This window comes from Falco naumanni, chromosome 8, assembly GCF_017639655.2.
Source record: "Falco naumanni isolate bFalNau1 chromosome 8, bFalNau1.pat, whole genome shotgun sequence".
In the NCBI taxonomy this organism is placed as follows: Eukaryota; Metazoa; Chordata; class Aves; order Falconiformes; family Falconidae; genus Falco; species Falco naumanni.
The window spans coordinates 56713888-56741249 of record NC_054061.1 but is presented as its reverse complement, the minus strand read 5'-3'; the positions used below and the strand labels follow the sequence as shown (position 1 = coordinate 56741249).

The following is a 27362-nucleotide window of genomic DNA, read 5'->3' as shown; positions in this document are numbered from 1 at the left end:
AGACGGCAGGCGGGATCTTTAGCCTCAGGCTGGAGCCAAGTGTCTGCGGCGGGAGGAGGCTGCGGGGTGCCTGCGGCCCCGCTGCCCGCCGGCCCCGGGGCGAGGAGCCGGCAGCCGCGCGGGGCGGGGCGGCCGGGGCCGGGGCAGGTGCGGCCGGGGCCGGGGCTGGGGCGGTGTGTGCCGGTGGGCCCGCCCCCGCGCCGAGCACCCGCCTCCGGCGGCCCCGGGAGCGCAGCGGGGCGCGGGGGAGGATCCGGCCCGCCGGGCCGCTCCGTGCCGCTCCGTGCCGTGGGGCGGCCGGGCTGGGGGCGCGGCGTGGCGGCGGCCATGGCCCTGCTCCCGCGGCGCTTCCTCTGCTTCGTGCTGGGTAAGTGCCGGACCCGGCGGCCGCTGCCCCCCGCCGGTGCCGGGCGCGGCAGGCGCGCTGGTGCCGGGAGAAGCCCCCCGGGCAGCCCCGGGGCGGTTGCGGGGGGTCCTGCGCCTTCCCGGCGGGAGCGGGGCCGGGAGCGGGGAAGGGGCTTGCGGCAGCGCCGGCTGCCTGCCGGGGCCGGTCAGGGGCCGCTCCGAGCGCCGGGGCGCGATACAGCATCTGCCGCGGGCTGCGAAGGGCTCCGGCAGCGCTGCTGCTGCACGCAGCCTGCTCGCCGTGGGGTTTCCTACTTGGCAGGTGAGATTTATCGAGGCGTGCGGGCGCCGGGAGACGTCCTCTGCCACTTGCTTCAAAAGTAGAAATTAATTACGAAGAGATTGCTTTAGGAGTCTCTCTTTTCCTATTTCTGAGCCACAGGGAGAGGCAGCCAGAAGCGCTCGTTCAAGCAGGCATTTCTAAGCTGAGGTCAGATGTCCTGGGTTTTGCGGATGCTTGACTTAAAATCAGGTTAGAAATGCTCGTGTTGCCTGATGATTTTCACAGGCTGCAGCGTGCTGTGGTTTCTTGGATGCGCCTGGCATTTCACATGCAACAGGTAGGGACTTGCGCAGGCTTGTAACCCGTGTGCCGGCAGCAGCAAGCTCGGGAGGCTCACGGATGGGTACTCTGGAACAAGTGTGCTATTTAAGGTTGCTTAAAAGGGAAACCGCGCACCCCCATCCTAAAGCTGATCTTCCGTGAAATCAAAGTGCTCTCTGAGGAAGCGTAGATTTCTTTTCCCTTCTTTCTCCTGTGCCGGTTTTCTCCTCCAAAACCTGGTGAATAATACATTGAGCTCTGCTGCACGTAACGGTCTTATCTGTACCGTGTCATTAACTATTTACTACTCTTTCGCTGGCGGTTCTTCACGGGGAGGAGAGGGCTGTGCCGTTACACAAGGAGCGCTCTCCGTGCTGGTTGCAGGCAAGGCTGCGGGTCCCGGGCTGAGGTGGGAGCAGTCTCGCACAGAAACCCCAGGCGGATTTTGCTGCCAGTGAGCACTGATTCCTGCCTTGTTAGGATTTCTTTCAGCTCTTGTTTTTCCAGTCCCTTTGCCCTTTTCCTGCCCCTTCCTTCTCTTGGTTTGGACACTGCAACTTCAGAAAGCAAAGGGGATAGGAGCTGGGGATACTCCAGGCTGCTGTTCTTCATCTCCAGTAGGCTTGGTCACAGCAGGACATCTGCCTCTGTGCAAGCCACTTAACCGGTGACAGCTAATCATGATGTTGAGTGGTAGATGTATTTGTTTTTTGCTGCATCCTCCTCCTGCGATTTTCTTTTTTGAGCACGTTCTGCACTACTTTAAAAAAAAAAAAACGAAAAACACTAAAACGACCAACCCCCTCCCCTGTTTGCGTCTTCCTGCTCTGCGGCCCCGCACATAACCAGGGCTGCACTGAAACTGCGAGTGACGACTGAGAGAGCCCAGCAGTCACAGTGGAGCCATGAATTTTGAGGTTGCTGATGCTTCTGAGGAAGTAGGTATTTTAAAATGAAAATACTTATTTTTTTTAAAGGGTAAGATAAAAGGAGGGGGAAAGCTTTGCTAATAGGTGTGCCAGGATCTTGCTAACGTGAACACTGAGGCAGCAGACAAACCCCGAGTGCTTCTGCTCAGCACCAGGTCTTAACGCTCACAGGGGACGCATCGCCTCTGTTCCTGTAAATCGTGCCACGCACCGTTGCAGAACATCTTTGGCCAGGCAGCAGGCAGTGAGGGCGAGTTTTATGGCCACATGTTGGTATTTTTACTGCTAGCTCATGAGCCCTGCCACTGCCTTGGGACATGCTATCAGACAGCTTCCTTTGTCGCTAAAGCTCCTTCCCTTGCAAATTGTTGAGAGCTTTATGAACGATGAGTCCTGAGTGGTGCTTTCTGGTGCTCTCCTCCCCAGAGCTGTGTTGTGGAGATGTGTCTGTCTCTGTAGGCAGCTCACCCTGAGCTCGGGGGCTCAGCGCCTGGTACCGTCCCAGCTCCTTCTCACTGCGTTTAGCTGCGGTCTGCTGCTGCAGCCCCCAACAGGATGCAGAAGTGGTCTGGGGAGGCCATCTTTCTGTTTCAGAAGACAGAGATACGGTGCGAGATGCCTGGATGGCATCTAAAATAGAACAGGGGGAGCAAAGTTAAGGCTGGTACTGCTTTGTCATGCCTTTGTTGAGTTGGTCATTTCTGCATCAAGTCAGAGTGCAGCAACTTCTGCTGCCCGTTGGGAGCACCCTCCCTGCCTTGTGACCACCCCTCTGCAAGTGGGGGGGGCCTGAGCCCCTGGCCTAAAGCTGTGCGAGTGTCCTGCCTGACTGGAGAGCTTTCCCTGGCAGCTCAAGGCTGTTGACTCGCAGATTTGAGTGTGGTCCAGGCCACGAGAGGATGACACAGATCCTCTCCTTGTCATCATAACCCTCCGGCTGTACTGAGGTCGGGGTCCGGATCTTGGCCTGAGCAGCTGAGCTCTCTTCCTATGCAGGAAAAGCCTTTCTCATAAAGCTCAAGCTTCAAGTAACATTGCAACTGGCTGCAGAGTCAATGTGCAGTGATGGTCAGGGTATCAGCTGCCTAAAAATTATCCCAGTCTTACTCAGCAAGCCTGAGATCCAGCAGTATCCCAAGGTAACCACTTCCATTAGAGGTAAAACTAGGCTTTTTCTGGTTTTCGGCTGTGGTTCCCTGCAGAGGCTGCTCAGAGAGGAGGGAACAAGCCACGCTTCTGCTGGGTCTAACTGCGAGTAGCGATGGTTAGAACCACACTCTGCGCTGCAGCCTTATTTTGGTGTTTAAGGGGTTACCTGAGGGCTGCATTTCACAAGGAGACTCATTATTGCTGGTGATGATGGATGAAGTGGAACTGTGGCTCGGGAGCCAGGTCAAGGTCGTGCAGCTGAGAGTTAACAGGCAAACCCTGTTATTTGTGCTGAAAGCCACGCAGGTTTGCAAGGAGGTGGGCTCACATTGATGGCACTTCTGCTGCACAGCTTGACGGAGGTGGTGCAGGGATGTGCCAGTAGCATCCCTCCCGTGCCCCTGCGTGCGTACCCATGGATGCTGGCTGGCACGAGAAGGGCTGGGTGATGCCCGGTGCTGCTGCTTTCGGAGCTGTGCTGCCTCTCTGAAACATGCTAGCAAGGCGGCTGGAGATCCCACAGGGATGGATTTTCCTCTCACCGGTGTCTGCTGTCCGTTCCTGTACCTGTTTCTGGTTGCATGCAGTGCTGTGCTATGCTGCTTTGATTTCTTTGGGGTTAGGTAGCTCTATTATTGAAAGAGATTAGAGAGAATTGTAAATAAGGCCAGTAAAACATTAGTATCATATTGATTCCTTGCATCTTCTGCCTGTGTTGTATAGCATGGCATTTGCATATTCTACAGAAAATGATGCTTTCTTCAAAAGCACAACAGTTATTGGCACTATTTATGATCTGTCCTGGAAAGTAGGAAATTCCAAGTGCCTTTGTATCTTCTCTTCAGCTGCTGGGACCGCCGGAGTTGGGAGAAAAGGTAGCAACTTGAAACCTTTGGAGTTGTTCAGAGCGCCTTAAATTTGACTTAACTGTATGTATGAACAATGTGACTTTGGTCCAAGATGCCTCTGGGAAAAGAGGTGGCAGAGAGAGGAGATGCTTTGGGTTTTCTGTATGTGCTTGGGTGCCTGTATGTTCCCTTTGCCCTGTAACCTATCCTAAAACCACTATACCCTACACCACGGTACCATCAATCAGTGCATTGCAGGCTCATCACCTGAATTTCCTGGACTCAAAAATAATAGTAATAAGAAAAGATTAACACTAAAAGTAATGAGAAAGGGAACCCTCTGCCTGTCAGCAGGAGCAGCTCTGTGAGATTGGCAGCTGCACCTCTACCGCAAAATTTTGCAGAGCGTTAGGGTGATTTGTGCCTTCCCTCACCCCAAAGCACACTCAGTAATGCCTGCGTGTGATTTGAGCTCGGGCGCCTCTTTTAGAAAAATACTTAGTCTTGCTTTAAAGACTAATTGAAGGCTACTGCTTCTTTGGGGAAATCCTCCTAAATATTTAGAGTATGTCATGTTATAAATCCCTGACGATAAAGTCAAACGTTCCTCCTCCCTTTCAGAGCATCTCTGAGATGGAGAGGACTTGAGGCTTCCTCTACATTAAAAGAAAAGCATGTGAGTAGTGAAAAATAAATTACTTCCACTGTGTAATTTCATGTACCACTCCCATATATGCCAGCTCTATTCCTATAGAAACTGGTGGCGTATGGGTTTGGTAGGCTGCACGCAGGCTGTGTTATCCAGTCAGGAAACCACTTGGCTTTGAGAAATTGAATTGCATTTATTAACTCTGAAATGCTGTTGAATTAAGCAGCCGTTAAGCACCAACACTGTAATCTCATATTTATAATGACCCTGGAGGTTGCGTGTAATGAAAATATAAATGCCATGTCCTGGAATGAAATTAGAGACTTCATAATTGCTAAAAATGGGGTTGGCATCCTTCGTGTTTTCATAGGGCTGGAAATCGATATGAGGTCATTACAGAGTTGAGGGAGGTCTTGGAAACCTGCGGGTGGAAATCCAGAGTTACTACTCTGCACTCGCACGTCCCTTCTGCCTCCCTACCAGGCTGTAAAGTCTGGCTCTGTCGGTATTAGTGGGCACACTGGGGGGAGGGTTTGGCCCCAAGGTGACGGCTGTGGTCGCAGCCCTTGCTGGCACACGCCATGCACTGAGCAAGGACTGAAAACACCACGGGGCAGCATGGGGGTCGAGGGAGAGAAGCATTAAAAGCTGCTTTGTAGAGGGATATGTAGGGTGTTCCGACTTGGTCAAATAGCTAAATACCTCTTTGTCTCCTAAAGCAAAAACATGGCCAGGGTTGCTGGGCAAATTCCTGCCGTGGCTAGGGGAGTACAAGGGCATCTTGAGCCCGGGGTGCCGTTGCTCTGCTGCTGCATTGCTGTGGATGCTGCCTACGAGCTTGCTGCCTTTAGTCAGCAAATCCAGTAATGAACCTGCTTCACAGTTTCACTCCTTTTGTCTCTGCACTTCTACAACTTGAGCTTTTGAGGATTTAAAACCACAGCCCGACACCTCAGAAAAGCATCCCGGTGGGGCTCTGCACTGGGAAATGGGCAGCAGCCTGGGTGAAACCCTCCAGCAGCACCGGATTTCAGCCAAGGGCGGGATACAATCCCTCTGGGCTTCCCCGTATCATTTAGGTAACGTTTGTTGGGAAAACAGCAGCACTCTGTGTGGGTGAGTTGCAAAGAAGTGCTATCTGTGTGTGTTATTCAGCTGGAAGGAAAAAAACCACATGGATAAAACTCTCTTAAAAAAGAAAATATATTATTCCCGGGTTGCTCACGTGGCTCAGCAACAGATTTTAATCTGGAAACTGTATATCAAAAGTATTTCGTCAAGCTACCACTGTTCTTTGCAGCCTGTGAGGAACACCAACAAGAGTGTGCAGCTGTTTGTTTTGGTTTTCTCCCTAATTAGTTTTTATGTTTATTATGTGCTTTTTTTATAGGCAGTCTGTTTGGGTAAATAACATTTGCCTGGGAGCTGACTTTTTTATCTTGTAGGTAGTTGAGTAAAATGGTCCGTAGTCCCATGCGCCAGACCAGAATAATCCGCGTTTGAAACCTGAACCAGCAGGATCGAAGCGTGTTGTCTCCAGGCTGATGCCTGGCACTTTTAACCTTGGTGTTAGTTTCCCTGTTCTTATTATAGTCTCAGTCAACTGAAATAGCTGAAGGAAAAAAATAGTCTCGGGGGTGGGAGAAGAGCGCATTTGCCTTTAGCACATTCTTGAGATCTTGAGCATGGTGGCCACTCGTTTCTCCCTGACTTTCTGCAGCGAGACCAGCTTTGGGACCGAGCCGACATGTGGCCTCTTTTGGCATCCCGTGTTTTGTTGGTGTTTTAAAAATAACTCGGAATCACGGGTCTAATGCTGGGTTAAGGTGTTGGGATGACGATGCTGGAAACCACTGTCCTCCCCTGGTAGGCAGGAGAGATGCAGCTGGTTCTGGGGAGCAGCATCCCTTCAGCCCTTGGCAGCCGCTGCCAGCTGTGCGGGCTGTTTGTAAAATACTGATGTGCAGAATTAAACGGGGATCCCTGGTTCAGCTCTTTTAGGTCAGCGAGTGGGTATTTGGTGGTGGTAATAGCCAGACTGATTTAAACTAGGGATGGGTGAGGCCAGTGAAGTCAGGGCTGTACTGCCCCGCATCTCCAGTGCATGTCTAAAACCTGCGGTTTTGCTTCATTAATTTAATCAAGGCAAATTATTTTTAAAAAGACCCTGCTATTCACTAAGGATGTAATTATCTTTATAACTAACTGCTCATGGCAGATTTTTCCCTCTCCTGATTTGCAGTCAGCCAGCAGTTGGTTTTCAGCATGTCTGGGTTTTGATTTCCTTTCTCCCTCCTCCCTTCTCAGCTGGTTTTGATTTTATTTTACTTACTAAATGAATTTTTTGGGGGAAAGAAAAGTATTTGTCATTCTGCCCTGTGCAGAATCAAGCCTAGGGACGTGTAAGGTAAGTCCTGTTCCTGGAAGTGTGCTTGGCAGCTGCTAGTGGGTAACAAGGACTTGCTGTAACACATGCTAATATGTTTGGGAAACTGAGGCGAGGAGAGAAACTGGACCAGGGTCCTGGCTTTTTGAACAGCCTATTTCAGTGTATTTAGTAGCTAATATTATTTAACAGCAATACTAGATGGCAAAAAGCAAACCCCTTGTGAACCAACTAAGCAGGACTGTCCTGTACTGGGCTGTGGGTTGCAAAGTACCGGCATTTATTTTGCATTATAATTTCGGTCAAATATCCTGCATCTTCCGGGAGCCAGTTTGTGGAAACCTGTATCAGAATGATGTTAAATTAGCCTTCGGTGGGGAGGGGTTGGCTGTTGCGTTGTAGGTGCTCCAGAAAATACTGAACTTGGAAAAGGTATGACATAGTGCAGCAGTATCTCTGCTACCCGAGCATCTGAGCACGGCCGAGGGGCTGAGGAACCTGTTTTCTGTGGGCTTCTTGAGGCAATCACCTGATAACGTTTGTGAGTTGCTGTATCGTGTAGTGATTTAGTACTTTGGAAGCCTTACAGTATCCCAAAGTATTTCCATGTTTCTTAAAATCCTCAAATCCTCAGAAAACTAATCACTTTCCTGTTTAGAACTGGACTTGTCCTTTCCATGCAGAACTTAAATGCCTTTAATCTGATTTATTAACTCGATGTAGAAAAGGGGGACTTGCACCAGTGGGACCCTGCTCCTGGAACAGTTACTCACCTTCGTTTTATTACACAAAACAAAATAAATAGATAGGGTTGGGGTTTTTTTCCCAGCCAGTGCTAATGAGATGTAATGAGATATTTTGTATACAGCTGAACATAATCGTGATACCCAAAAGGATTTCTGAGCTTTTAATTTTGGCATCCTGTTGTGCCTGCGAAGGAAGGGATTTATCCATCGAGCTGATACTTTGATGATTTGTAGTCATTTAGGTTTTTGCTGGGCTGGGGGCGTTTGAGTTTTTGCTGTCATTTTATAGTTATCCCAAGCATTACAAGACAGCACAAAATAAACTGTGTAAAAATAACTGTCAGTGAATTATTGGTTGAAGTTGAGGTAGGAGCCAGCTGCCTGAAAGCAGTGCTTATTTGGGGGCTTTTTTCTTTCTTTTTTTTTTTTTTTATTATATTTTTAAAGAAGTACCATATTAAGCTGATGAGGCAGGACAATTTCAACCAGTGGATTTGATGATATTTTTGTTAACTGGTGGTCGGGGTTCCCACTCAGGCCAGGCTGTGAGCTGCGGGGAGCAGAGGCAGGGCGGCACAGGTCACCCATGGGTGGGGGGATGGCAAGGCAGGAGCTGTGCCGTGCAGACGCTGGGCAGGAGGGTTATCGGCAGAGGCCGGCAGGTGAAATCCCACGTGAACAGGCTGAAGGCCCTGGTGGTTTTCATCTCAGTCTTCCAAATTATTTCCTCCCTACAGAGCTGCCATCCCGGGCGCAGGGGGCCCTGTCTCTGGCAGCAGCACCCCCCGGTGCCTGGGGAGAAGGGCGGGCATCTCCAAAACATGCTTCAGGCTGTGTCCCTTGGCCTGAAGCTGGTGCAGAGGGGACGGGCAGGGAAATCTTTGTTATTATGTGGCCCCTTTGGCAGGCAGCGAGAGCCAGGACTTGTGAGGAGGTGTCATGCTGGGCAGTGACATTGAAGGCAAAGGACTCCCCTGTGTACCAGCCAGCTTCGTTAGCCTGCTGCTCACAAAGCGGCCATAATTAGGGACCTAGCTATGGAGCTGATGGGCACAGCAGAGCGTACCACAGCCCCGCTCCCTGCGGGGGGTGGCAGGGTCTGGGTGCTGGCTCCAGCATGCGGGGACAGGGGCTGCTCTGCTCACCTCTTGCCACGGCCAAGGGAAAGCAATTGGAGTGCTCGAGTGCAATGTGCTTTGGTAAAACTGTGGTGCCTGTACTGCTTCAGAGTGAGTCGTAGATGGTGTGTTTATTGAAAGGTCATCAGGCTGCCGAAAAATAGGTGGGGATGGAGCCAGTGGCAGCGCTTTGGTGCTGCGTGCCCTGTATGCAGGTTTGGTGAGGGGACTGGGAAATGCAGCGTGCTGGGACGGGGCTGCTGCGGTCACTGGGCTGGTGCCCGTGCCCAGAGCCGTGTCCGGCTGCTGGTGTGCAGCTGAGCTGGAGCCGATGCTTATTTGCGATCCGCTTGTTTCCGTTTGACCTTCTCCTGTTACTGCCTTTTACCGTAAGTAAATCTTCATGTCTGGTGATGTTTATCCCTAGAAGTGTTTCTGGAGCATCATCACACTCCTGCCTGGCTTGTGCAAGACACACTGGTTCTGCCCCTGCGCTCATCCGGGCCACATACCCCCAGAAATGGGACTTCTGGGGATGCTTCCCTGGAAGCGGTGGTGGGATGGCACTGGCAGGACTGCAGCATGCTCTTCAGACCCTCCACATGTTGCACTTTGTTCCTGATGATGTGGAAGCCTTTGGCTTCTTTAGAGGGCATCTGCCGCCTGAGCTTCCCATGTGGCCAGGTCCCCAAGAGGGGACTGTCCCCAGCCTGGCCGAGCAGGGACCCATTTTCTCTACTGATTCTGCACTCGGGTATCTGCTGTCTCCCGGGCCAGCAGGGTTTTACACTGCCCCTTGCTGCTGCTTATGCCCTGCCATGGCACTTATGCCACGGCACCTCTTGCCGCAGTGTGTATTTGGCATAGAGGTCTGATTTTGCTGGGGTTTAATGGAATTGGCTGGGAATTATTTATTCGAGGTTGGGGGAGGCTGTTTCGTGAGCAAGCCAGGACGGAGGGAGATGCAACGCAGAGACCTGGGGAGCCTGCAGGGGGGCCTGCTCGGCCCTGGGCCTGCAGTGCCTGCAGCTCACTCCCCAAAGCAGCGTGAGCAAAGCCACAACCACATGCATGTTTTTCAGGGGAGTACCTGATTTCCTATAACGGAGGTTTCCCAGCTCTCTTTCTTTTCATTTCACGGCTTTTCCCTGCTGTGAGGCTTTTTTTCTCCCCCCAGCCTGAGCGACTTACCTCCCATTCAAGCTTCCCGAGTCCTCAAGTCCTTTGAAAGCTTTTGCGGCTTCATGGCAGTGAAGCTGTCGAACAGGTAAAATACGGGGCAAGCCCTCCACCTGCAGACCTCGCTGGGGAGCTCCGGCCATGCTTTGTAACCACATCCATGCTGTGCTTACAGACCACTCTGTTCAAGTAAGAGCTGGGTAGTTTCCTTCTGCTGCTCCATCTGCAGCCCCTCGGGGTGGAGGGGAGGCAGGGAGGGGGGATGATGCTCCTTCTGTTCTTCAAAAGGAGTGGTGGCAGCATGTTCAAGACATTCTGGGATCAGCCTTCACGGGTGCTGAGAGATGGGCAAATGTTCCCCCCACCTCCCAGCATCTGCTCTGCCTCCAAAATCCTCCCTGCGCAGTTGACCTGGGGGCATGCTGAAAAATCCCCACTCCCTTTCAGCACGTGAAAAGCCCTGAATCCCTTGAATTCCTTCTTAATTTATATCCTGAATGGTTACAGGTTGGGGTGGGAAATCCTGCGGATTAAGGCACAATGTCATAACAAGCCAAGTGAATGAGCGTGCAGCAGGCAAGGGGAGGCAGAGGGTGCCTGGCTTTGGGACCTGAGGATGCTCCAGAAGCATCAGGGAGCACGTTTGGGACAGAGCAACTCTCTGAATTAATGCTGCCAGGATGAGAAATGCCCTTCTCACATTAAACAAGATGGTGGGTGACTGCTTTGGGTGACCAGTGAGTCCGTCCTTGTCCTGACTGTCCTTGAGCCTGACAGCAGCTGCCTGCCAGTGGGTTGTCAACGTGGGGGACAAGCTCTCCCCATGGGCTTGCCCTTTGCCTGCCAAGCACCTGCATCCCTATGGGAAATAGGAGCATCTCTGCGAGAGCTTTGAACAACCACCACATATTTTTGAGGTCTCCAAACTGGATGTGGGGAGCCTGGTGCTTTGCTGTGGTGAGAGCTGTAGCAGCTTATCCAATCGTACATTAATAGATAGTTTTTGAGATGCTTTAAGTGCTACATATCACCCATTTTCCTTGGCCAAATTTATTTTGTCAGAGGTGGTCGCAGAGTAGTTCTGGCAGCTGCAGGCCTGGTGGGTAGGTGGCTGTGGGTTTCTTTTCTGTCTGTTAAATAACAATAATGGCTTTTCTGCATCTCCAGCTGCTTTACAGAAAAGGCCAAGATGCTAGTTCTTGCCTGCAGTTGAGGCAAGGGAGCTGCCTTGAGTTAAAAGCTGGCACTTAGGGCAGGAGAGTGCCATGGGCAGGGAGCTATGCCCAGGGAGAGCACTGTGCCCCGCACTCTCCTCCCACCGTGTGTGCTGGGCTTGGGAGGAAGAGGTGTCCTGAGCTGTAACACAATGCTTCTCTAACCAGGGCTTGGAAACCACCAGGAAGGAAATACTGAAAGCCTCCACAGATGTTCCTCTGCCGGGGGCTGGTAGCGAGAGGGAAAGATGCTGGAGATGAAATACTGACAAGCTGGGAAGGGAAGAGGGGACCAGAGGAGCTGTCTGGGGAGAAGTTAGGCTCAGCCTTCACAGGAGGTGATAGGGATGGGATGGGATGGGATGGGATGATCCTGCGCTGGTGGTGGAGCTTGGGCAGGCTGCTTGAGAAGGGGATGGGTCTCTGTCTCCCCAAAGATCACCTCCACCCATCTGGCCATTCCCAAGCTGTGGCACAGCCCTGACAGCCCCAGGAGCCGCTGCTGGATCCCAGCAGCTCGGGGTGGTTGCCAGTGCCCCCAGCCTGACGCAGCTGGGCAGAGAGGAGAGGCTTTAAAAACACATTCCCATGCAAAACCAGGATAGAAATAGCCCTGCCAGGGCTCGGAGGTTTCATTTGACTGCAGGGGTCCATCCCAGGCTGTCAGCAAGCAGAGGGTTGGCAGATGGCTGCCTCTTCTCTCATAGAGACATAAATAGTATTGAGCCAGCCACCCTGTCCTACACCAACATCTGCATTTGCCTGTTCCCCAGCTCCAGCCGACGGGGTCATGTGTTTGCTAAGTGCCAGCGTTGTTTTTTTGTGGTGAACCAAGGGAGTGTTTGGAAGCTTTGAAGTCTTCGCTGAGCTGGCAGCTGCCTGAAGCGGGCCCAGTGGGAGGCGTATATTTTTAAGCAGACGGTGCTGGACCGTTCCCGGTGGTTACGGGGCCACAGATGCTGGAAGGGGCAGTTCTGCCTTTCCTCCTGCTTCTCCCCGGCTGGCATGGGTGACTTCCCCTCTCTCACATGTTTCTTGGCCTGAGGTTTCTTGTGCAAGATCTGAGCTTCCTGTTACACAGCGGTTTGGTTTTTAAGCTACTGTCTGGAGCTGTACTCCATAGGGGTCTTCAGAGCCTGGTGCGGAAGGTGCTCCTTGGATGGTGAGCCCAGCCCAGCCCTTTATGTGTGAGCACTGCGGGGAGTGGTGGGTTTATTTTTCAGTCCTGAAGCACTTGCTCTGTCCCCGACAAAACCATCTGCTGTCTCCAGCGGGACTCGTTTGTTGGCTTTAAGTCAACAAAGCAAACCTTCCCCCCAAGTTTTCAATTTTTTGGCTGCAAACCAGGATGTTTTTCACACTCATCTTCTGCCCCCGTGTTCTTTCCCCACCCTCCCACAGGTGTTCCGGGTGAGAGGTTTTGGGCTGGGTCTGATCCTACCCTTGGCTTTGTGCTTCAATCAGCACAGAGCACCGGGTTGCTGCGAGGTGACTCGCTCTGACATGACCCAGAGATGCTCCCAAGGGTGCCTGAGCCCTTTTGGGGGAGGTACCAGATGCTCACCAGGCTTAGGATGAAAACTGGATCTTAATTATCTTGAGTTACTAATCAGCAGTGGTTCTACTGAGTGAAAGCAAATGTGCTGAGAAATGCACTTGGTGAGGACCGGCTTAGTTTGTAAATGTGTGTCCCAACATGAAGGGAAGGGTTGAAAAGCAAAATGAGGCAGCCCAAAGCTAATGAAGAAGTGCTCCCCATGTACAGAGCAGCTTTCAAGGCTTCCCAGGGCTGTGCCTGCAAAATCTCGCTGCTCAAAACTTGCTCTCCCTGAGCCATTCAGTACCTCCAGTGGGCTTGCAGGGCCGTGGTTCCCACTGGAGTTATTTGTCACCAGGGCGAGTGGCCGGGCTGGGATGGCTGTGTGTCGGAGGCGGCCAGGGGATTGGCCATGAGAGAATGGGACAAAATCAGGTTTGGGGTTAGCTACAAGTGACCGTCGACTTCCCAGCATCGCTCACGGGTGGTGAGTACCTGGTTTGCAGCATGCAGCACATCTGCCTGGTTGGGCTTTGTCTGGTCTAATCTCACAGGTCTGTACCTGCTGGGGCAGGATTCATCCCGCTGGATGGGGACAATGCAAAGGCAGGGCTCAAAGCACGCTCGATAAATGAGCTCCAGATTTCCAGCTCTTGTTGGGTTTTATTTTGCAACCAGGTCCAAACCATGAGGCTCGTTCTCAATAAAACAGAGAAAACCACCACATCAAAAGGGAGAAGAAAACAGACTGTTTTCATCTTGGGCTTGTCGAGAGAGCTAATCATTTCACACAAGGGGTCACAGCATTTGGGAGAAGATACTGGGATAAAGCTCTCCGAGCCCAGAGCTTTGCTGGTGCTCGGGTTTAGCTGTGTGTGGCTTGTTCATTGCCAGCCCTGCTGTGAGCGTCACTTTGTGATTATCTGCAGTCTTTTGGGGTTTAATGTGACCTCTAAGCTTTTAGATGAATAACTGGCTATTTTCTGCTCTTTTCTATGAAGCCCTGAATGGTTTCCACCAAAAAAAAACCCCTGCTGGTCCAGCCATCGCCAGGATGGTCTGGTGAATACTTTGCATGCATAGTCAAATAGTTTCATCCTTCACCCAGCACCATCAAGGGTTGCTGAGGGCTTGGGGGAGTCGGGCTCCCCTGTTTGCTGAACAGCAGTGAGCTACAGCCGTGCTGCACGGCTCTGGCAGCCCCTCCGCTGTGAAAGGTTCACGGATTTGGGTGCCTTCAGTTCCCATCCTATGTAAGAGCCTCCATCAAGGGCTTCTTTCTTGGATGAGAGTGCAAATGGAGGGTGCAGTCCAGGCACTGGGTGAGAAGCCTTCATCTGCTGGAGCCACGTAGCTGATGGCTTGGGGCTGTTCTGGCTGCATCTGGAGAAACCCAGCAGGCCCAGAAGGACACGGCATGTTAGTCCATCTTAATGGGATCTCCCCAAAAATGAGACTGACTTGGGACTTGCTGCCCTGAACTCTCCATGTATTTATTCCCAACAGATGTGTGTCATGGGCAGTGCGCAGAGGTTGAATGGCGGAGGGCTGGGGCAATAAGGCTTGAAAAAAAGGCTCTGTCATGATGCCTGGGAACGGCGTCCATCAGCGTGGGCACAGCTTTGACCTTCTGTACCAGGCCAGCTTGAAGTACTCACCTGTTCTCAGGCTCTGCGGTCCTCCCTGCCTCCGCCTCCCCCATAGGGCTGGCTGCAAGACAAGCCCAAGAAGTCCCAGAAAACTGAGGAGAAAATGGCCAGAGACCAAAAAATTATGCAGAGGGGACAGTGATGTGAAATGCAAAACTTTTCTTGCAGAGAAAGCTCACAGCTTTCCTGGTGGTGAACTGTCACTATGGCAAGTGTGCAGGCTCTGCAGCAGTGGCAAGAGGAGGAGGAAGAGGAGGTGATGTCCACCAGGTTGTTCTCTGGAGCTGTGAGCCCGGAGCTTTTGGCCCAGACTCCAGCTGTAAGAAATGCAACAGAAGAAAGTCCATCTTCCTATAGTTTTTGCAACAATTCAGGGCCAACACATTTTTTCTGCTGAAAGACATGACAATTTGGGGTTTTTGCAGCTAACCCACAGTAAGCTGAACCCTAGTAGACGTTTGCTGAGACGCTCCAGGACACCAATCCCAGGGCAATCAAGAGGATGTGGGATGCCTGAAGAAGCCTTCCTTCCAATCATTTCCTCACCGCCGCTCTCCGGATGTTCCCTGTGAGGAGGCAAATTAAGGATCCTTCAAGTTACATGTTTTAAGAGGCAATCAGTGCTCCTCTCAGCAGGGAAGGGTGTTCATCAGCAGTCACGGAGGTCCTCGTGCTGAGATAAACACCCCATCGGATGGTTCCTCCTTCTAGCAGAAGGTGTCTTTGCATGCAGGAGGCAGCATGCACACACACTGCAACGATGAATTATGGATGGCTTGCAGTGGCATCAGCTATACGGGTGCACAGGCTTGGGAGGCATGGGAGGACAGACATAACTGCTGCTCCGTGTCTAGGTGGCACCTAAAGACCAAGTGGGGCTTCGGAAGTACCGCATGGCTCCAGTGCAATGTTCCCAGAAGACCACTGCATTCCTGCAGCTCCCAATGCCATCTTTCCCAAGGGAATGGGAGCGCCGGGGGCATGCAAGAGGAGAGCTCTTGGAAGCAGGTCAGCCTTGGTATAGTCAGGTTTTGGAGGTGATTTATTCAGCAGCTCTGTATAGCCTTCACAAATGGATGCTGCTAAGCACAGAGACGTGACCGCTCTGGAGCTCAGTTATTTACAGCTCACTGCAGCTGACTTATGCCGCCTCCGTCAGCCATGCTGAGGTGGGGAGGAAAACCTTCTGAAATGAGAGCCAGGAGATAAAAAAAATATCCCTCCCTGCTTTTTTTCTCCTGTTGTTACAAACCCTGAGCCTGTCATGTTGATGAATGTGGCTTTGGGGGAAATCTGGGAAGAAGCAGGGAAGTATCTGTGGGTTTACATGGGCACCATTTGGAAACACGTCCAGAGCTTCTCCTCGCTTTGACCTTAAACTGTGCATTTAAAGCTAAATCCAGTTCTCGCTGGTCAGCTGAAAACAAAAGAGCTTTTTGGCCTCGCTATGCCCTGCTCCATCCTCACAACATTTACACAACAGGCTCTGCTGAGCCTTGCTCCTCTTGGATGCTCTTTGCCTCTGATGTATAAAACAAAAGAGTCCTTCATGATGCTAAAAGTCAAATGACCTTGTAAAGTATCTTGATCACTGGCTGATGGGTCTGGTTTCCCCAGTCCCCTGGGGAAAAGGATTTTCAGACAAGACCCCACGTGTAGGTATGGGAGGAGATGTGGTGGGAGAGATGTCCTCCAGGAGCACAGTCTGTGCGCCGCTCCTTGGGGTTACCAAGCCAAGCCTTGGCTGTTGGCACCTGCAGTGTTCACTGCTGCTGAAGGCAAGTCCTCATGGAAGACAGAACTCCTGGAGAACGTCGTGCAGAGCTGCTGGGTGGGAAAGAAAGGTGGTAACATTCCTGTGAAGGACCTTCAGAGCTGAGACAAGAGGTAGGAACAAAGTCCAAATGCATGAGTCATGTGCTCAGGGATGATGAAGCCCATGAGCTGGCTCTCTCCCGGCTGCCCACACCTGTACTCAGCCCACGGCCAGCTCCAGTCCAGCAGTGTCTTCTGAGCTGCTTTGATTGGCAAGTGCCTGAAGCTCCCCAGAGTTTTGGTTTCACTTGGTTTCGGTTGGTTCTTTAATTTTTCTTTTAATAGGAGGGTTCATTTTCATGCTGACTACCAGATATACGTGACTTGCAGCTACTCAGGCAAGCGTTGCAGCCAGTTTGCAGTTCTCAGTTGCTTCAACCCCATGATTTATTTATTGTTTCACCTTTCTCCACCAAAGGTGGAGCTGCCTGTTAAGGTGTTTTCCTCTAGGTCCGTTCTGCAGAAGCAGCTGCATCGTTGTCAGGAAGCATTTGGGCATCTGTAAGGATGTTGTGGTACAAGTGATGACTTGTCTTTAGGGTTATCTGTGCTAACTGGGGGCGGGGGGAGGGCAAAACCAAGTTAAGGGCAGCCTGGCCATGCTCAGTTAACTTCTGCTTTTCTTCTTGTGCTGTATTGCTGTTGCATTTCTTAAAGTGGCTTTGTCTTCCTGAATTTTTCACCACACTTTGCATGTCTCGCTCATTTCTGCCTGGCTCCATTTCCTCCTTTGCTCCTCAATTCCCTCAGCCACTTGTCTGGCTGCTTTTTAATCTGTTCACCTCCCCTGCTCTCCTTTCTCCCCTTCACACAGCTCTGTCCTGCTCTGTACTTGATGTGTTTGCTGGCGGCGTTTTCTCTGCAAGTTGGTTATCCGGCTGCATGATGGGTGTAGTGTTTGCAGGGTGCTTGTTCTTTGCAGTCCGGTGCACGAGCTTCACTGAGGGGTGGCCCCTCGGGGTGGCCCGAACCTCCCTTGGATGCTGGTGCTCACTTAGTTGTGTCAGTTCACTGGATTCATCCAGATTTGAAAGGATGGGAAGCAGGGAAAAGCCTCCCAGCCACCAGTCATCCCTGAGTCTGCCCAGACTGAGGTTTGCAGTCCAGCTCTCATGTAAAATTATTGCACCTTCCCTCCACCTCCTCCTGCTTCCCCCTCAGTGCTTTGCTTCAGCATCCCAAACTTTTTCATTTTAGAGCAGGGCTTGTTTCTGGCTGAGGTTGTGTTGTGCCAGGTGCTGTTGGGTGAACTCCTGGGTGGTACCATTTAGGGAGAGCTTTAGATTGTGATAAACTGGGTTTTATTATCACAAAAGTGAGGATTTAATGGTCCTTAACTCCCTTCTCTTGGCTTGGTAATTCATATCTTATCTCAAGCTGGTCTGCAGCAGCTGCCACAGTGGGAGGCAGTGTGGGAGCCCTGCACCCATCCAGAAACCTCACCCAAGGGTCTGGGGGTCTCTCGCCACCCAGCTCCCCCCACGGGTCCTGAGTTCCCACCCATTGCCATAGGATGCAGGTACCTAAGGTGTAGCATTTGGGGTCTGCAGAGGAACTGCTCAAGGAGGGCATCCCCTGGGCAGGAGCTGCTGGCGATGTTCCATGGCTTTCATATGCAGACCACCAGATAAGTAGCTAAATTCTGTTAAAAAAGAAGATAAAAATAAAAATAAAGCCCCACTCTTTCGCACAGTTATTCACACGTACCAGAAAATATAGCTGGTATTCGATGCCTGCCTGCAGTGTACTCCAGGAGCTGCAAAGGCACTAGCTGGCACTCTGGGACCGAGGGAAAGAGATTATTTATAGCCAGGCTCAGTAAATCATTCCTCTGAAGGCTTTTTTTTTTTCCTTTGAGCCTGTTCCCTTTTCCCTTCATAGCATTACTGCCTTTTCCCTTTCTCACTAATTGTGCACAGACTCGCAGGGAAGTAAGCAGCATCCCTTCCTCCTCTGGTTCCAAACCAGAAGGCACTATGTATCAGGGTTGCGTACCCAGAGGTGAATTATATCAGTGCCATGAAGCCAGAGATGAATTTCACCACGCTTGGCCCTGAACTTCAATGGAGACTGATACTTGTTTCCAAGTGTGTCATTGTGCAGATGATTTTTAAGGGGTCCTTTGCTCAGCAGCAGCAGAATCTGGCTGGGAGCCGTGGGGTTATTCCCCAACTTCCCCCACACCCATACTCTTTCTGTAAACTGAAAAACTGGGAATTTAAAGTCCAGAGACGTGTGTCAAGGGATCAGCAGAGAATATATCTGCATCCTTACTTATTTATGACTTGCCTGGCACATTTCGAATAATTAATTATCTAGCATCAAGCAGTTGGGAGGGTAATGGAGGAGGATGCTGCAGGGTTAGAGGGATGTGCAGAGGGAAATAAAACCCTGAGAAGGAGGGTTTGAAGAAGCGGATTGAGAGTGGGGTTGCTTTTATGTCCAGCTTTGCTTTGGCAGATGCTGTCTGTGTGAAGACTGAGGGGGACCGCACGGTGCGGGCCAAGGGGCTGTCGTTGCACCATGCCCCACCGCAGCAAAGCCTAACTCTACTTGCCCCTTGCCTGTCTTCCAGCCCATCACTTCATCGCGGTGACAGCGTGCCAAGAGGCAGACTATGGCTGGATGATCCGGCACTACTGCCTGAAGCAGTTCCAGCTCAGCATGGAGGGCATCGGGCAGCGGCTCTGGTGTGACTGGGATGAGACCGTGGGGTAAGTGAGATCCTTGTGCTTGCCCTTCCCTCCCTGGCATCCTGGGACTGCCTGCACCCGTCTTTAATTCTGGGATGTGGGGACATCAGCGGTGGGGTTTATTTCTTGGGCAGGGGGAAACAAATGTGCCATTTCACTCTGCTTTACTGCTGATGCTACCCTGGCTCCATCGCTTCTGGGTCCAGCTGAAGGGGCTTCTCCATCCTTGTTGCTCATGGAGGGGCTGCAAGGTGGGCTTGCAGGGGAGAGCAGGGGAGTCAGTGAGGCTTTTGACACTGTCTCCCTTAAGAATTTCACAGACAAGCCGCTCAAGTGTGGACTGGATGAGCAGACAGTGAGGTGGGTTGAAAACTGGCTGAACAGCCAGGCCCAGAGGGTGGTGTTGTTGGAAAAGGACTAGTTGGAGGCCAGCAACTAGTGGTATACCCCAGGGGTCAGTGCTGGGTTCGGTCTTGCTTAACTTCTTCATTAATGATCTGGGTAATGGGGCAGAGCATACCCCCAGCAAGTTTGCAGATGACACCAGACTGGGAGGAGCAAGTAACACACCAGAGGGTCCTGCAGGGGCGTTTGGACAAGATGAGGTGGCTCTCCAGAGGTCCTCTCCAACCTCAGCCATTCTGTGATTAAATGGGCTTTCAAGGAGACCAACCTAAGCAGTGTTTGGAAAACAGGATGGTGGTCTTGCTCAGTACAGTTATGTGTGCATGAAGAAACCACATGCCCCAGTGATGGAGCTTCAATAGGAGAAAACCATTGTTGTCTGCTACATGTTGGCATCGATGTGTTAATAAGGCAGTAGATCGGGATCCCTGTCACAGCTCCATGGCCTCTTCTGGTGACTCACTGCTTGGACATACTTTCCATGAGATTTTCCTTTTTTCTCAGCACTCGGGTTCTCTGGACTGTCCAAAGTGCCCTGACTCAGCTTCAAAACTCCATAACCCACTGAGATGCCCTCAGACCCTCTCTATGATTAAATCCCAGGCTGTCCCACTGGACCTGCTGGCTTGCCTGCTGCTTCCCAAAGTTGCGTATTGATTTTTCTTAGTGACTATAGGTAGAGGCTGGCATGGTATGGCATGGCACTTTTCTGTTAAGCCTCCTGTTTGTAATCAGTGTTAGGGAATCAGTGGTGATTTATGACTTAGGAGAAGCAGAGATGTGGTCTGCTTTCCTGCTGGAGCACTCAGCAGCATCCTTGGGGGGATAATGAGGGCGATAAGGGAACCCTATTTAATGCAGCAGGAAGGAAAGGGATGTTGCATATGGGTAACATGCTGTTCTGTGGGACACTTTTTGGCTTTTATTTGGCATTTCTTTCATTGTGTTTTGGGGTTTTTTTTTTATTTTTTTATTTTTTATTGCCAACCATTGCAAATCCATTTCTTTGGATTAGCTCTTTCCCATTTATTATCAGCAGAGCTGAATTTTCCAGTACAGCCATGGTGTAACCCACTGTCCTGGTGAGATGGTTTTGATTAAAGTTGCAAAAACTGGTCAGGGGTGTCTGTGCATTGGTGTGAGGGCCTGAAAACAGAAAATAAAAACCTGTTCTCCACTATGAGCTGGCTTTCCACATCATATAGTGCTGTTGTGCCATGGCCTTTCTCTAAGAAAATGAAGTGGTGGACAAAAATGAGCTTTGGTGACACAAGCGGGGATTGAGGTCAGTTGGAAATGGTGAGCAGATGTTGTTAGTGTTTTGCACAAAAGTTGGAGTTTTTTGTAAATTTTGGTTGAATTCCTGCTTCATGCCCCTGTGTACCATATTAAAAACTATATATATGTGAGTATGTAAACATACACACATATATAGACAGCTTTTGAAAAGGACAGCTTGAGTTTTCCTTCCCCTTTCAGTAACAAAATGGAGGTGAAGAAAAGAGTGGAAAGACTGTGGGAGGTTTTCTGGTTCTGAGAAAGGTCAATTGGTCCTCAAAAATGTCCAGGGCTGCTGAAGTTCTCCAACTCCTGGATGCCTTGGGAGGCTCTCCAGGACTTGTCCCCCTCCATTGACACCTTTGGAGGCAGCATCCAGATGTGGTGAGTGGCAGGAGAAGGAGATAGCTACCTCCCTGGGTCTTCTGGCTGGACTGGGGGTGAGCTGTTACCCCTGGGGCAATCCCACCAGAGCTGTCCCCAACCCAGGCTGTCCTCGTGCAGGGGCTGAGTGTGTCCCAGGAGCAGGACTTTGCTTTTGGTCCTGGTTCAGTGCTAACTGCAAGCTTTATGAGATGCAATCCATCTCTTCCTCCAGACCTTTGGCAAAGCCATTTGCACAGGAAGCAGAGGTGTATTAGAGTTTGTTCTTTATCTCCGACATCCTGTTTCTCTTCTAAATAGCTTCTACTAAACTTGTTATCCTTGAGGCACTTGGAGGAAATGCTGATAAACTTGCAGTGTTTAATTTGATTGCGTGGGTCCACTGGGGTTATTTAAGAGATGACATTCCTCTGATCCTCCTGTGCCCTCAGGACACTGGGAAAATCAGGTAGAAATAGCTCAGCTACTGCTGTAAATAAGCTATTCTGCAAAGATATGCATTTCAGGTGGCCATCTCACTCAACACCCCTGATCCCTGGGTGTGCCATGAGCTGGCTGGTTGCCCCTCCGGCTTTAAGGGGAAGGACTTGGCTTCTACCAGGCTTGAGATGAAGAAATGGGAAAAAACACCTGCCTACAGCCTGTTTCCTCTCCATATCTTCCCCCAAACCAAGGAATGTTGATGCTTGAAGCCTGTTTGAAATGAGGAGAAAGCATTTGAAGGGTTTGCCTCTGACAGGACCTGTACCATCAGCTGCATTGGGTTTGGAGCTGTGATTTCTCGTATGTAGCATTTAACAGGGAAATGCGCATTGTTTACTGCTCAACTGAGAATGACATGGTGGGAACATCTGGATAAATGAGCTGCCTCAGCAGAGTTTGTAATTGCTTTATTTGTTCTAGTGATAGGTTGTAGATTATCCTTCCATCTTAGCCTCAGAGGTATTAACCGAGCTCTTGCATCACTGGTACTGCTGTGTTCAGATGTAGCGGAGGGGTTTCTCTGGAGCGGGAGTGTTTGGTGAAGTTGGGCTTGGACCACACAGACAAGCACCAACTCTCTTGAGAACGTTTATCCAACTGTGGTTAGGCTCTGCTGGCTTTCTGTACCATGCTTATCTGGGGAAAGTGATGGGTTTTGACGTACAAGTCTTTATCATGTACCGGTGAACTTGTGTGAGCTGTTACACGCTTTGGGAATGGGATGGCAGGTGCTTTTATTAAAATAATTAGTTCCAGAAGTTGGCCAGAAACACTGTTTCCTGGGAAGGGAGAAGGACTGAGAAGTGTCTTCCCTTGGGTCATCTGGTTTCCTTCTCTCTTTTCCTCCCCAAAGGACAAGCAATCCAGTGTGGCCCTGGATGCTCCTGCTGGAGCTGTGCCCACTGGTGCCTGCTGGGTCCAGCTGTCTGGGGCTGCTCACCTACCCTCTGGAGTTGATCTCTCCGGCCCCTCTGTGGCATTGTCCCATGGATCCCTGGCCTGAGAGCAATTCAGACCAAGCACCCTTGTGTTTTGTTTTCCAGGGCTTGCAGGTGCCCTGTTATTTAAAAGCTAGATGATCATTTAGCTGGAGCGGCATCGTGGGCTCCTCTGCTTTACGGTGGCAGCAGAGCTGCTTTGACCAGGAGCTCAGCTGTGCATGACTAATGATCGCAAAGATCAACTTGGCTATTTTGATTCCAGGTCCAGATTCATCGGTGGGGTGATTGAGCTGGGGGATCAGCTGTAGTCCCCCTGGGGGCAGCTCTTTTGGGGACATGGAGCACTGCTGGCAGAGCTGGGGCTGCTGGAGGGGTTAGGCTGCCAGCCACACACCCACAAATGCATCAGCAGGAGCTGGAGACTTGTAGATATTTTTCCTGCACAGTTTTGGCTTGCTGGCAGGCTGTGGCCAGGGAATGGCTTTGCACGACAGTTTTCACACAGCATTGGTGCATTGGGCAGCAGTGAGCGGGATGGGGGGATGCTCGCTGCACTGGGGAGTGCTGCAGCTGTGGGTGTCACTCCAGCCCAGCCAGGCGCCTTCATCCCAAATATATCTGCCCTAAGGCAGGCCTAAAAATCTCCAGGGAATGCTTTCCCCTCACTGTGTCCATCCTGCAGGGAAGGAGCTCCCCAGTGTGAGCATGCCGGTCTGACAGCTGCAGCCGGGTCCAGTAATGAGGGATGCTGCTGCCAGCTTCCAGCACGCCTGGTACTCTGCCTTGCTCCTGCCCCCTGGCTGAGGGCTGCTCGTACAGTTGTCAGTATGCTTACAGCGTGTCTTCAGGTTATTTATCCATTATCTCATTATCTATTTATTTATCTTTGGGTTGCCAGGTTCCTTCTGGATACGCCCTTTAGCATGTCTCCAAGCTCGCTCAATTTTTTTTCTTTTAATTTACAAGGCAAAAGGAAAATCTTGTGTTGTTTTTTGGATTTCCTGGGGTTTTTTTTTCCCCCCATGTAAAGCAAGGCATTTGGGGAAGATAGGAAAAATCTCAATAATCATGGCAAAAGGGAGAGCTTGTGATCCTGTGAACCCCAACTAGTATCTGCAGTGTTAACACTGTCTGCACTCAGGCACTGGCGAGGAATAAATGGGAGATCAAATTCCAGTCTTGGTTGCAGTGATAAAAAACCAGAGGCATTGCTTAGGATTTACAGCAGTATAAGCATTCGGATCCCACCAAACCATAAATCAGTCCTTGATTGCTTCCCACCAGCAGCCCAGGCCCGTCCCAGTTCTGCCTGTGGGTGTTCATCTCCATGTGGTCCCCACTGCTTGGCCTCCTGCAGCATCCTTTAAACTCAAACTATTTCCATGGTGATGAGGAAAACAGTTTTAATTGCAGTTCGCATTGAGTAAATATTTAGAACTAAGCAAAGCTGTACTTTCCAGTGCAGGCTGCCCATCTCCCTGCCCCACAGCCTGTGGTTGTGGGGTGGCTTGGGAAAACCTGTCCTGTTCCCAGTGCTATCCTAACATCAGCTCAATAATCACAATGTTTTAATATTTTTTTAGTAATTAAAGCTAGACTTTTAAGGCATTTTAAAGGAGGATTTTAAATTAAGACGGTGCCATTTAAGGCAAAACCAAGGGAGAGGAGGGGCAGAACAAGAGGGAGGTGCCATGGGGGCAGAGGCGCCTGATGGAAAGGCTTTTGCTGCATCCTCTAATTCCAAATATCATCTTAACGAACTCCTCTCTTGCCTGTCTTCTCTCAAAGAGAGTTTTCACTCTGCACTGAGGATTACACCTCTTTCTGGACTCCAGAAATAGCGTGATCATCCTTGCAGCTCCTGGAGCTCAGCTCAGCTGTGCCTGGCTGAGTGTGACGGGGGGACCTCACTCTCCCAGGGTGGCAAGTGGCCTGTGGGGGGCCAAGGGGAAGGCAGAGCAGCCACGCTGGGCAGCATCATTAGCACAGCCTGAATTCCTTGATGGGACCATGCTGGAGTGGTGTGAGTATAATAATGCAGCTCTGCATGTGGGGAGAGAGAGAGAAAGAATTAGATGCCACTTTGGAAATACAATGGGATGAATATTTGCTATGGCTGTGGCATGGCCCTAGGCATCAACATTGCTGCTCTCCAGAGGGATCTTGACTCCCTTCTGACAAGGCAGCCTGGGTCTGACTGGTCTGTTTTATCCATATCCCAGCAAATGGATCCCTCTGGTATCCCTCTACAGTTGCTGGTGGTGTACCTTATATGAGAAGGTCCTCCATACCATGTCTTGGTGTTCTGCATGTGAGGATAGATGGGCAGCGTTTCGCAGGACTGGTCTCCGAACACCGCGAGACAGGGCAGCTCAGGACCCACACAGCTGGCAGGGATGGACTCAGCTGGTGGTTGGCAGCTTGGGTCTATGGATGGCCAAGGGTCTATGAGATAAAGTGGAAAACATTAAAGCACTTGGCTACTGTTGAGAGCTTGGCTTTGCTTTTAGTTGGCTGGTCATAAAATTATCATTGTCAAGTGGTGCTTTGTGTAAGCAAAGGGCAGAAAAAAAACATCTCTTGAAGAGCATCCAGACTTGCTTTCCCTTGGCCAAAAGCTCAGCAGCCCTTGCTGTCACTTCTACATTTCCAGCTGTTGCTTAAAATGTCTTTTCCCTCCAGGCCTCTCCTGCTCGCTCCCCACTGGGCTGCAAGGGTGTGTGCAGGTGGCCTCCTGCTGAGGATGCGATCCTATCCAAAGCCAGGGTGGCTTGAATGAAGATGGGAAATGTGAGAATAAAAGGGACGAGAGCTTTAGGGTATCTTAAGCCGCAGCTGCAGATGGCCTATCAGCATGGAAGGACCTCCTTCCATGCCTGGACAAGACAGTTATAGCCCCATGGCCACCCCCTTGCCCCACTACACTGTAGCTGCCCAGCTCCTCTCCTCAGATCTGTGCTCCCCACGGCTGGTGCACACAGAGCCATCTGAGCACTGACATATGGATGCTGCCTAAGTGCAAAGTGTCATTACAATCTATCCTTTCATTTGCTGACACAATTTTGCTTTGGCTACTTGCATGTCTTCATGTATAGTGACAGAGGCAGCTATTTATCAACACCAAAGTGCTGTCTGAGCCAGGGAAGGGCTAAGCCAGCTGCTGTATGGCCCTTCAGTTTTAAAAATAACTTTTATTCGCTGCTCTTAACTCTTTCCCTCTGGTTCCCGAAGATGCTTCAACTCCTGAGATCTCCTAAGGGTGCTGATAAACGGGAAATGGTAATTTTGCACATTGGCATGCTGAGCAGAAGCTGCTTTTAGTAGCTCCAGGCACTCTCTTAATTAAATCATCGGGCACCGCAGGGGCTCCCTCCGGCACTGCCCGATGCAGTATGCCTGTAGGCACAGCAAATGCCGCCTGCCCAAAAAGCCAGCTGATGAGATTCAGAGAAGCTGCATCGAGTAGCTAGGAAGCTGCTTATAAAATATTTCTTCCCCCAGGCAGGTTTTTAATTGGCTAGCTGGGTTTTGGGTTGCTCTGCTTCTCTAAGAGATGTAAATTGGACAGGGGAAAAAAATAATGTATATATACTATTTTTTTATGCATAGCCAATTTTAAAGCAGGTAAGATTTGAAACCCATGGTAATACCTGTCCTTCCAGAGGATGGCTGGTTCAACCAGCAGAGGGGCAGTCCTCTCCCTGCAGTGCCTCTTGCTCAGGGCTGCTCCTTGTTTTCCAAATATTTGGGGGGAAAAAAAAGAAAAAGACCCAAAACCCCTCAAAAAACAGACTTGCTGGCCATTGCAAAGTGGGATGAATTGTGGTCCTGCAGATCTGCAAAGCAGGATAGTGCAGAGAGACGAGCTTCAAAAGCATGCTCTTGGGTCATATATAATCCTCCATTTTTAGGCAATTAAAAGGAGAATTTTAAGTAGATTCAGTGTACTTACTTCTGTCCCCTTCTGGCTGAACCTGCGCAAGCTAAAGGATTGTGCCTCGAAAGCCGGCAGCCAGGTGAGCTGCTCCATGGCTCTGGATGGGTTTCCTGAAGGTCTTTGCCTAAAAGCGCCAGAGGGTTATGTGGGTCCAACTGGTATTTTCTAATACACCAGTTCAGCCATGAAATGCTGCAAAAATTAACACAAACCAAATCAAAAAAGACTTGCTTCTAGTTATTTCTATAAATATTATTTCTGTTTTCATTTACTTCTGTAAATGAAATAAATGAAAACTCCTTGTGCTTTTAGCTGTGGGTGAGCACTAAAAAGTATGATCAAAGTGGCAAAACCTGATGGGAATTAAAAACCCCACATATATTTTTACACCTATCTACCTACAATCTCAAAAAAGAAAATGCTTAAAAAATTCAAACGGGCTCAAATACAATCTCAAATAACAAATATATACACCTATCATAGGAAGTATGTAATATTTTATGTTATATGGGTGGGGGGAGGTGGCGTGCTCGTGGCTGGACGCTGGTCCCTGGTGCTACCCTGGTGCCCTTGTCTGTGTTGCAGTACCTACGGGGAGCTGACGAACTGTACAGCGCTGATTGCCGAGAGGCTCGACTGCTACTGGCCCAACCGCCTGGTGGATGAGTTCTTCGTGGCCGTCCACAAACAGTACTTCAGGAACTGCTCTCCCTCCGGCCGGGCGCTGCATGACCCCCCCAACAGCGTCCTATGCCCCTTCATCCTGCTGCCCGTCCTCGTCACCTTGCTGATGACGGCACTGGTGGTGTGGAGGAGCAAACGCAGTGAGGGTATCGTGTAGGGACACCCGGCTGCCAGCGTAGGGGGGGACTGGGGGACCATACACACCCCAGCACGTGCCTGTTTTCTGGGAGGATTCTGGCAGAGGAACAGTCGGTGGGGGTACCAAGCCCCGGAGGCAGAGGCAGCAACACCACCACTCCTCCCTCACTGGTACCCTCGCACCACACATGTGGCGTTTGCCCAGTGGTTTCCAAATAAATACATCATTTAAGACGCAGTTGTTTGGCAAT

The 27362-nt window shown here is 50.7% G+C and overlaps 1 protein-coding gene across 1 annotated transcript; it reads left to right on the top strand.

The window, feature by feature from the left end:
- Positions 1-188: 188 nt before the first annotated feature.
- Positions 189-27345, top strand: RAMP1 (receptor activity modifying protein 1). Its single transcript, XM_040604888.1, has 3 exons — positions 189-367; positions 18744-18882; positions 26875-27345. The coding sequence occupies exons 1-3, from the start codon at positions 328-330 to the stop codon at positions 27128-27130; spliced, it is 435 nt and encodes a 144-aa protein (XP_040460822.1). The 5' UTR covers positions 189-327; the 3' UTR covers positions 27131-27345.
- Positions 27346-27362: the final 17 nt, after the last annotated feature.

What these genes read in the sequence shown, in the direction of transcription:
- RAMP1 (XM_040604888.1), top strand. Translation starts at nt 328, where the DNA reads ATGGCCCTGCTCCCGCGGCGCTTCCTCTGCTTCGTGCTGG. An exon ending in CTTCCTCTGCTTCGTGCTGG is followed by an intron (nt 368 to 18,743) that starts GTAAGTGCCGGA and finishes CCTGTCTTCCAG; the next exon opens with CCCATCACTTCATCGCGGTG. An exon ending in GACTGGGATGAGACCGTGGG is followed by an intron (nt 18,883 to 26,874) that starts GTAAGTGAGATC and finishes TCTGTGTTGCAG; the next exon opens with TACCTACGGGGAGCTGACGA.